General features: G+C 42.3%; 1 protein-coding gene across 1 annotated transcript in view; it reads left to right on the top strand.

Moving 5' to 3' along the window:
• The first annotated feature begins 6 nt into the window (after window positions 1-6).
• Window positions 7-10682, top strand: part of BTBD2 (BTB domain containing 2) — a 31644-nt gene continuing 20968 nt past the window's right edge. The window contains exons 1-2 of the mRNA XM_019557039.1: window positions 7-149; window positions 7764-7883. Coding sequence (XP_019412584.1) covers window positions 7801-7883 — 83 coding nt within the window. The 5' untranslated portion in view covers window positions 7-149; window positions 7764-7800. The remainder of the gene's footprint in view (window positions 150-7763; window positions 7884-10682) is intronic.

The following is a 10682-nucleotide window of genomic DNA, read 5'->3' as shown; positions in this document are numbered from 1 at the left end:
GCGCTGCAGCGGGAGCCCGTGTACAACTGGCAGGCCACCAAGCCCACGGTGCAGGAGCGCTTCGCCTTCCTCTTCAACAACGAGGTGCTCAGCGACGTGCACTTCCTGGTGGGCAAGGGCCGCGGCTCGCAGCGCATCCCGGCCCACAGGTGCGCGCCCTCCCGCCCGCCCAGCCGGGACCCCCGGGGTGGGGGGCAGGGCCCCGTACTGGGGAGGATGCACAGCCCTGTGCTGAGGGGGGGAGGGACACCCTGAGTAGGGAGCGGCCAGGGGGAGGCCCCCTGTTAGAGGGGGGGAGCAGGGGGCAGAGCCCCATGTGGGGAGGGAGCCTCCTGCTGAGAGGGCAGGGGGGCCATGTTTGTGGGGCCAGGGAGAGAGCCCCATGTCGGAGGGGGGGAGCAGGGGCCACAGCCCCATGTGGGGGGCAGAGCCCTGTGCTGAGAGAGAACGGGGTGCGCAGGGGCAGAGCCCCATGTCAGTGAGGGGGAGCGGGGGCAGAGCCCCATGTTGTGAGGAGGGAGCCCCATGTTGAGAGAGGATGGGGGGGCAGGGGGAGAGCCCTGTGCTGAAGGCGGGGCAGGAGGTGGGGAGTTGGGGGCTCCTTGCGCTGAAGCATCATCGCTCGCTCGTGCTGCTTTTTCTGCCTTGTGCGGACTGCCGACATGCTGCGGGGTGAAGGGGAAGTGGGGCATGCTGCAGGGCGAGGCCTCGCAGGCTGGAGTGGGTCCCCTGGTTTGCTGCCCTGGCACTCTTCTGCTCACTTTTTGCTTTTGTTTTCCCTGTTTTCATGCCTCTGGCTTAGCTGTCAGGTTACGCCTCCCAGGTTGTACCTGTGGGTAGGAGATGCATTGTCTTCCTGGAGACCTGGCCACATGTGCAGAACTTCGAAGATGGAGGTTTAGCCTCCTGTGGTATGAAAATCTCTGAGATGCGGTGGCAACACGCTGGTGCTCTAGCAGAGCTGAAATGCTAACATGGTGCCCCTTAAACTCTTTTGGCTCACAGGGCTCTTAAGTTTTTAATACTGGTGTGTACCCCTGCATTTCCAAGTGATGGAGAATTGAAAATGAAAAGCAAGTAGTATTTGGTCCCCGCAGATGTGAGGTCACCTCTACAGCAACTGAAGGAGAAAGATTGTAGACTTATTTTCTTCCTCCCTCTAGTTCCCACGTACCAATTAACATTTCCCTTTCCCTTGTTCTGTTTTCTCGTTCCTCTCTCTGAGTGATTCTCAGCTGGGGTGATATGGCATCCAGGGGTGCCTTGAGATCCTTTTGAGAGTGCAGCGGGTTGCCGTGCAGTGTTAGCCCTGTTAGGTGTGCAGACATGTTTTTCAAGATAAAGGCAGGGATTTCAAATGGGAATCCAGAGTGTTCAAAAATATGCTGACCTGTTGTGGTGTTTCGGTGTTCCTTGCAGAATAATCGCTCTATTCTTCTGTAGTCAAAGCACAAATGAAAATTAAGAGTCAGTATGTTCCAAGGGATGCCTGTCATGTAAAAAGGTTGAGAACTGCTGTTCAAGACCAGTGGTTTTCAATCTTTTTTCGTTTGTGGACCCCTTTGGAATTTCTGAGTGGAGGTGTGGGCCCCTTTGAATTGTACGTGTGGGTATTCACAGACTTTTGATTGATCACAGTCATCTTCCGCAGACCCCTTAGACATAGTCCACAGACCCTCAAGGGTCCACGGACCACAGGTTGAAAACCACTGCTGTAGATGTTTATCATTTACCATAGCTTCACAAGCACTACATTAAGACCATGGCAGTCTCACTGTGAAGTGTAAATCAAGCTTCAACAGGTTTGAGCAAGGACTGCTTAGGTCTAATGTGCAAAACGAGATAAGGCCACATTTTAACAGCAATGTAAATTTGTTTCAGAGTTAATGCTTCTGGTTTAAACGCTCTCGGAGATGTTGGGGACTTGTTAAATACTTGACCTTAGACAGCAGTATGGCACTCTGGTTGCACTTGAGCTGTAGAATGGGTCTAACTGTTGCAGTTTTCTACCTTTGAGGAAAAGGAAAAGAAAAAATATTGTTGACGAGAGAGCCATCTTGTTTTGATCAGCCTACAGAAATACAGCAAATTAAATAGTTGGTGGATTATACTTTGAAGCAGATTTTATTTTTATATGCACATATGTACATACGTACATATTTTCTTCTAGCATTAATGTGTTAACCTGTATCTTCTGTGAGCAATGAAAACTGAGTGTTGGCTAACATGTAAAATATTTAAGTTGGTCTCTATTTTCCTTTTTTTTTCGTTTTAAAGAAAGGAAATAGCAATGATTTTTCTCTGACGTGGAGCTTGAGCTATTTCTAAAAACTAGCTAAGGCAGCGTGGGATGTACAACTAGACAGTCTGAACCTAGGAAAGAAATAATATTTTCAACTGGATATGAAACAGTTTAGACAGCTACTGTAGTGATACTTACTCTGTTCAGCCTTAAGAAATTGTAGTTCCCAAACTGCATGTCCCTGAAGAGTGTGAAATTGCCTTTTTTTCAATAATACTCCATTTGGTTAATTTGATACCATGCTGATTCTTGTGGCAACTCCTTTTAAATATAGGGGTGCATTGTTGGACATCATTTGCCATCTGCTGTTTTGGGGGACATCTGATAAGTTTCTTTCAAATGACCTGTGAATATCAGTGCCCCTTATATGACTGGCTGTACCCCTTACATGACAGTGACCATAGCAGCCAGGGATCCAGTGAATTTTTAAGATAAAAAGTTTTAAGTGGTGATTTACCAAGGCATTCTCACTTGGAACATTTTATCATATTCCTTTATCTAAAATATGCATGTAATTATCTTGACTAAAAACTTTTTTGTCAAGTACATTGGCTTCTAGTTTCCCATTTTAACCAAACTACTTCTATGGTATTAGGAAAATAGGAGGACTTTTGTATTGCAGAGTTAAGTGCCCTTACAAATGAGCTTGAAAACACTGGTGATATTTGAGTTGATCACATTCCTGTTCTGCAGTTCTGAATGCACTGCTAACCAGGCAGTGGCAAGTGGGGAGGGGCACTCAGCCAGGAGTAGGTTGTAAGTAACTTTTTTAAACCATTTTCTTGTTTTTGAAATCCACACGATGCTTTCTGGTTCATGGAGAGCATACCAGAATGCATTATACTATGACGCAATGTGTGTACATTTTGTAGATTGTATTCAGACTTCTGGTTCTCTGATAACTGCATTCTGGGATATTTTAGTAATTCATGAAGCACTGAGCGGGTTTCAGAAAAAAAGTTCTTTTAAGGAATACTTTGTTTCTGCAGCAGCCTGACTAGTAGATGGCATTCAGCATTCAAATTGAATTAATTTGTTTTATGGTTGATTGATTTGTTTGGAACAGAGCCTCACAGCTGGGCTAGTTGTTTGTTGGTTTTTGTTTGTTTGTTTTTTTTAAAAAACCCTCTACCGGGGTGTTAAAGATGTACTGAATATTTAACAGTTTGAGATTGCAGAAGAAAAGACCCTTGAATCTATTAATCTATAAACAAAGCCACGTTTGAAAAGTTAATACGTTAGGGCAGTACCCTAATGCAGTGATTCTCAACTTTTGTGGACTTGAGGCATCCCTTGGAAAGTGCCAGCTCTTAGTTTTTGAAGCTGTGAATTCCTGTTTAAAATGTCTGGATTTATCTTGTGAATCCTGTTGCAAATCTAACAGTGCTGGTACCCTGCAGCACCCTTGGAAGGATCTCAAGGCACCCCAGTATACTAGATCACTCTGGTTGAGAATCTCATCCCCAGTACAAAACATCCTCAAAGCTGGTGCCAGCAGGGACACTGAATCTCTGTGTATTGTTTTTCTGAAACAAGCATTTTGCTGGGTAAATTGGGAGGTTTCAGTGAAGTCGCTGTGATATGTTTCTAGTTTTGTCTTCATGGCACTTCTGGGAGTACAAAGCTGCCAGCTGCCTGCCTGGTACAGTTAAGAATTTGCCAGTGATTCATACTTGAGGAGTTTCTGTTGTAGGCTTAGAAACAAAACTCTGATCGAAAATGGTTGCTAAAAGTAAAGCTTCATCTAGATTGTAAAGGCAGCTTTTGGCAAACATACAGCTATATTGCTTTGTTGCGGGTAGTCTTTGTAAAAATCTGAGTGACAGAGGAAGATAGTGCAAGTTTAAATCTGCATCACTTTGTACAGTAGAATGAATGAGGCAGGGGAATAGTGTGAAGTGATGTAATATTCCTAGTTCTCAAAGGGTTTTTGTCATTTGTGATGCTTCAGTTTGTTGGGAATCAAGGCCCGTTGTGTTTACTGTGCAGGACAAAAGGCAACAAGAGATAACCGTTGAGTACAAGGGAAAAAGACTAGTTTGTACAGTTGTAGAGGAGCTTAAAGTATTACAGAAGCTTTGTGGAAATTAATAAGTTAATTTGGGTTCTGGTGAAAATGAATGTAACCCTCAATTCAGACCGGTTGATGTGCTGCATTCTTAAAAATCCGACTCTTGTCTCCCAACTTCTGTTTCTCTTCATATTTTACTACTGAAAAGTCTTGGCTGTTATCATTCACTTCCTAAATGCCTTCTTACTGCTTCTGTTGCTTAGTTACTGAATTCCTACATTAGCTCACTCTGTTTTGGCTACCATCTTTGTATGCAATGCATTGTGTAAAAATAACCCCATGACTTCACTGTGCTAGAGGGATGTCATGATCCTGACAGATAAGGACTTAGGGATATTTTTCCCTTATGTGAACACATTATTTCATTGAATTTAGAAGTAAGAAAGACCCGCTGGATCATCCAGCACATCTTCCTACCCAAGCAATCTTATTCTCTGCAGTTAACTTATCTCATGCTTTGTCTACTTGATGTTCAAGGAACATCAACTCAAACAACTCTCTTAAAAATAGAGTTAAAAATAGTCTTAGTGCTGCCCTTGTCCTTGAGTTCCTCTGTAAATCTGGTTTATTCCTCCTTTCTCATTTTCAAAAATCTGTCAGGCAGCCATTGGGAAAAGACCCGTTCCAACAGGGAAATTTGACTGTGCAGGGAAAACTGTAAATGAATATATGCATTAGAGCAATCTCTTGCTTTTCCTAGGTATCTCTATAGTCATCTTCAATTTTACTGGTAAAAATAGATGAGTGTGAAGTATAATGCTTAGGTTGTTGACATCCCTTCAAATTACCATGATTTTTCAAAAGTTTTTTAAGTAATGCTTTGGGGTGCTTGTAGTATACAATCCGGTGGGTTACCATCAGTCTTGGCACTTTAAACTAGTCCACTGGGTGAAAGGCAAGCAGAAATTGTGAAAAGTTAGGTTTAAAACTCTTATCCTTTGCCAGTTGCTTATTTCCATACCAGTAGAGGGGGTACACACATCTCGGGCTGTTAACTTGGACCATTCCAGTGCAGATCTGTATTATTTTTACTAACAAACAAGGCATTTATTTGTAACTCGCCTATCCCATGAAATTACCTCCTTTATGTAAATAAGGGATTTTATTTAATTTAGCATTTATGGCATCACAGAAAAGTTCCTTGATTTTGTTCTTGTCTATTCTAGAAGTACCTAATCAAAAAAACTTTCTTTGATGTAGTTTTCCTTGTATACTGCTCTGTAGGCTTTTGGAGTGATTAGAATGGTGGGTAATAGTTGGAAAAACAGTGGAGCAACCAAATCAGTCTTCCGCCTGCCTTTAAAAGGAGGAATCTTTAATGATTGTGTCCTTGGCTATCTGAGACATGATCTTACCTGCCTTGATTTAAAAAAAGAATGTTTTGCAGACTTGAATAGAAATCTCTTCAGATAAGACTTTAGCTGAATTTGCTGAAAGAAGCATTCTTCGTATTGCTGTTAGGCAAATCTTCTAGAAGCTACTGAATGGAAAAATAAGACTTCTTCAGTGATGGCATAAGATGCCCATCTTGCCCATCTTTTGCCTCCTGCCATACAAGAAACTCCTGTAGCTCTTGAAACTTCTGGTCCCTTGTGTAGTTTGGGCTGACGGCTTCTCCTTTCTAGACATGCTTCAAGTTCAGATACGTGAGAGATTCACCTAGAATCAGTTCCTGAATTGATCATAAAGGGACCAGTCGTCACAACAGTGCCTGTGGATTGCCACCAAGCTTTTTGGTTGAAAGCTGATCTTTAAGGGTTTTCTCTGCTTGAATTTTCAAGGTAATTAAGCTATCTATAGAAGCCTCCTTTTTTGCTGGATGCAAGCTTGTCTAAATTGATATGGTAATGTTTACAGCACAATAGCTTTGATAGATACGTGTTTACCAATGAACCAAATCACCTTCTTATTTTTAAATATATGTAGTAACTAAGAAAAGGTTGGAAGACTTGCAGTTATTTAGTTTAGAGAAGACTGAGGGAGACTTTGATAATGATCTTCAGATACAAAATGGATTGCTATAACAAGGGTGACTTCAATTGCACTGTGTCCATGGATGTTGGATGAAGTAGTAATGGGCTTAAATTTGATTAAAGGAGAATTAGGTTAGATATTAAGAAGAGCTTCCAACTCTGAGGGTGGTTAATCTGTTTCAGTGCTTATTTAGAGAGCTTGAAAACCTGTTGGAAGCTTTATTGCTAGTGAGATGCACATTCTTTGTGGTGCAGTTCAGCAAGGGGTTGGACCTGCCTTGAGCAAGAGGATGGGCTGGTGACTCGTTGAGGCTTCTTCCAGACCTGTTTTTCTACGATTCTGTCAGAGCTTTTCAACAGGGGTGGTTGCTTTCTTTACATGAGAACTCTGAAGAAGTTTCTATAGCACTTTTATTATTTTGAGCAACACTATAACCTGATTTTGTAGGGCGGAGAATGACTTTCTTTTCAATTCCCATATCAACTTATGGCAATGTATACCAGCGTTAGATGTGCCCACTATCGCCCTTTGTATCTTTAAGTTTAAATTGTACTCATCTTCCAGGCTTAGTGTCTAACTGTGGCCAGAAGTAGAAAATGAGACTGAAATGCTTCTAAGAGAGTCATGCAAAGGATTTTTTTTTTCTCTTAGACCTTCATGGTGCTTAGCCAGTGGTCCCCATTTCTGAACACTTTGGGAGGTTTGTGTACAACACTGGGGAGATGAAAGTACTTCAGCACTTGGAGCTGGATACTCAGACCACTATTGATGAAAGCTGCATGTTTGAGTTTTAGTTCTGCTGTAGCTAAAGTACTTTTGATGGCACATTGCTGGCGGGGAAGTAGAGACAGGGCGGAAAACTTCTTCACATACCAGCAGGTTTTTGGGAACTATTTGGTATTCGAGTACAGGAGCCTGGATACCTGTCTTCTGTTCCCATCTGGTTCAGTTCAGTGCAGGGACTGGGCTTAGATAAATTTTGTATCCCATTGTCTCAGTCTGTAAAATGGGCACAATGCAGTGAACTAGCTTATGGAGCAGATCACGAGACTCTTATGTACCTGAGACCTTTTAAATGAAAAACCTTATGCAAATATCGCAAAAAAGTAAATACATGTGTTTGCGCATAAGTTATTCAGCATTTGGCTTGACAAGAGCCTTCGTGATTTCTTGATTTCTGACTCGTGATTGTATACTGGGCTGAAAGGAGAAGAACTTCCAAATGGCAACTTTTGGCGGTCTTCGCAGTAAAGAGAAACAGGGATTTGATGGGTTCCTTCTGAGCATACTATACAACAAGGACGTTCCCTTGAGATGGTTCTGGGGGGCAGAAATGGGGACTTTTTGGGAAGCTGAATGTAGTTTAACGTAAGGTTTTTTTGTTTTGTTTTGTTTTGTTTTTTCCTCCCATGTTAGGTTTGTGTTGGCTGTAGGCAGTGCAGTCTTCGATGCAATGTTTAATGGTGGAATGGCCACGACTTCTACAGAGATTGAGCTGCCTGATGTGGAGCCTGCAGCCTTCCTAGCTTTACTAAAGTAAGCCTCTTTTAATGTACAGTTTCACTTTTATAACTGGATAGAGATTATCGTGGACAAAAATATTTCCAATATCATTGAACCTTTTCAGGGTGGATTGATTTAAATTACTGAGAGCACTTCTGAACACCTCTTTAATCAACATTTCCATTTGTACTTCAATTAATTTTATCTAAAGAAAGCTGCAATCTTGTTGGTTGATGTAACCATCAAAACACTTAGATTTACAGTTGGGTAGAACTTTAATGTTAGATTAATTATAGCATATACTCCTATAGCATACATTTCCATATGTTAGTACATGTTTCTAGCATGTGAACCTAAATCATAAGCAAAAAGTTACCTAGTAAATAAGCAGTTGCTACTAGTTTTGTTTTTTGTTTTTTTTTTTTCCTTGTGCTTTGGGTTAAACTGCTGCCTTGGAAAGGTAACTAATGTAATCCTGATGGGAGGCATGATTGTGTCTCTTGGAGTCTGGCATTCACAATGCCTCTGATTTACCTGGCATCTAGTGCCCAGTTGTATAGCCCCTTTGATCCCGTAGGATTAATCCCTTAATACAGTACATTACATGTTGTGCCTTGTTTATAAAACTTGACCTCAAAAACTTAAATGTTTTTCTCTTCCCCACCCTCACACCCAACATGCAGTCTGCAATACAGTTTTAGCTAAAGTCTCTTGGGTTTAGCATACTTTTTATTTAAATGTTTTGAGAGATCAAAATAAGTTAAGGCCCCATAATGAAACCAAGCTAAACTAGCATACCCTCCCTATGCCAGTGTAGGCACAGTGATGTAGTGTATTATTCCTGAATCATGCTGGAGTAAGCACCATTGTACCAGTATAACTCAACAGTAAGACCTTTATTATTTTTTTATTATCCGTATAATGTAATGCCTTTACTTGCAAAGGTTAAATTGTACTAAGCTGTGTTTAGTCTAGTTCTGTTTCAAGAGCAGCTTTGAGGTGGATTCTGGTGCTCTTAGGAAGGAGTGGGAAAAACAAGTAGGATGTTTAGTGGCTTAAGTCGCAGACGCTTAAAGTTCTGTTATGGATTGGATGAAAATCTGTTTGCCAAATGAAAATGGGCTAACCTGTTTGGAGGGAGAATTTATCAGCTGGTAGATAGTGGTGTAGTTCATTTGACATAAAATGTTCCAGTTACACAAGCTGAAGCCGTGTTCTAAGCCTCTGAACCTGAGCATTTAGGCAGTGGGAGAAGTTTCTCCCCAGATCAGTTGGGACCGTTTGGGTCTGTTTGCAGGTAAAACTTGGTTCTTTAGACATTCTGGGCTTTAGCAAAATGCCCTACTGAATGATTCTCTTCACAAACCCTAAAATACACAACGGCAATCTTAATTATGCGGTGAACTGCCAGGTCTTGCAATCTGACTCCTGAAGCTATGACCCAGTTTTAATGGCTCCCAAGACTTCATTGTTGATGTGCTTCCAGGTCCTTAGTTGTCAGGAACGGTATGTATAGCTTTGAAATGCATCATTTTTTGCTTTTTTTCCCCCAGAAAAAGTGCTTCTGCCATTAACTGAGACAATTTAGGAACCAGAGCTTTAAAGGTTAAAAATTATTTCCCTAGAATGGAGGGGGCTGGAAGTTTTCAGGAAGCTGTTTTAACTGACTCATCTTATATTAGATGCAACCAAGGGGCATTTGCTGATCATGTCTAAAAGAGTGAGATTTTTAGTGTGGCTGCTAAGAGGACAAAATGGTCTTTGCTTAGAGGACAAAAAAAATCATAGAAATATTCACCCTTTTGGTTAATATCAGTTAGGTGACTAAAAGAAAATTAGGCTTTAACAATTTGACTTAGATTAAGGGTGTCGAGCTCAAATAAGCTGGTGGGCTGTATCCGGACTGCAGTGCTTCTTGATGTTCCTGCTAGAGCCACTCTGTGTTGGTGTGGCCAGCACACCCAGGAGCTAATGCCGTCTGTCATAGAATCATAGAAAATTAGGGTTGGCAGGGACCTCAGGAGGTCATCTAGCCCAACCCCTTGCTCAAAGCAGGGCCAGCCCCAACTAGGTAATTCCAGCCAAGGCTTTGTGTAGTTGGGTCTTAAAAATCTCCAAGGATGGAGATTCCACCACATCTCTGGGTAACCTGGTCCAGTGCTTTACTACCCTCCTAGTGAGCAAGTGTTTCCTAATGTCTAACCTAAACTTCCCTTGCTGCAACTTGAGACCGTTGCTCCTTGTTTTGTCATCTGCCACCAGTGAGAACAGTCCAGCTCCATCCTCTGGAACCACCCTTTGCCTCACTGCTCCTTATTTGTGTATGAACAGTGGTTGAAAATGAAGAATTGGGTCGTAAATAATACTGGGATGTGGCATTGACCCCTGGGTGTGGGCCTTGCCAGCACAACAGCCCTGGGAGCTGGGGCAGGCAAGCTCATGAGCTGGATCTAGAGGTGGATTCTTCTGTCAGGAAGAAGCTCTATGGGTGGGATGACCCCATCATATCTTTTACACATCTAGCTTACATAATTTCTAGCACTTGCAGAAATGCTAAGATATAACAAATTGATACTTTATTTGGGTGCTGCAGCAGTATTCTGTATATCTCTTACTAGAGGTGCACTGATATAGTGGTCCATATCGTATCAACTCTCATAAAAGGAAATCGGCTTTTTTTGGCCAACGTGGCCAATAATGTCACCAATAAATGCCGCATGAATGTGTGCAGCTGCAGCATACGTGCAGCCAGAAACGCACCCCAGCAGCTTGGAGAGCAGCATCTGGCTGGTAAGTCTGTTGTAGGGGAGGGAAGGGTTGTGGGGGGCACAG

Source organism: Crocodylus porosus, unplaced genomic scaffold (assembly GCF_001723895.1).
Source record: "Crocodylus porosus isolate Cpor-Errol unplaced genomic scaffold, CroPor_comp1, whole genome shotgun sequence".
Taxonomy (NCBI): domain Eukaryota; kingdom Metazoa; phylum Chordata; order Crocodylia; family Crocodylidae; genus Crocodylus; species Crocodylus porosus.
This window is presented reverse-complemented; position numbering and strand designations above follow the sequence as displayed.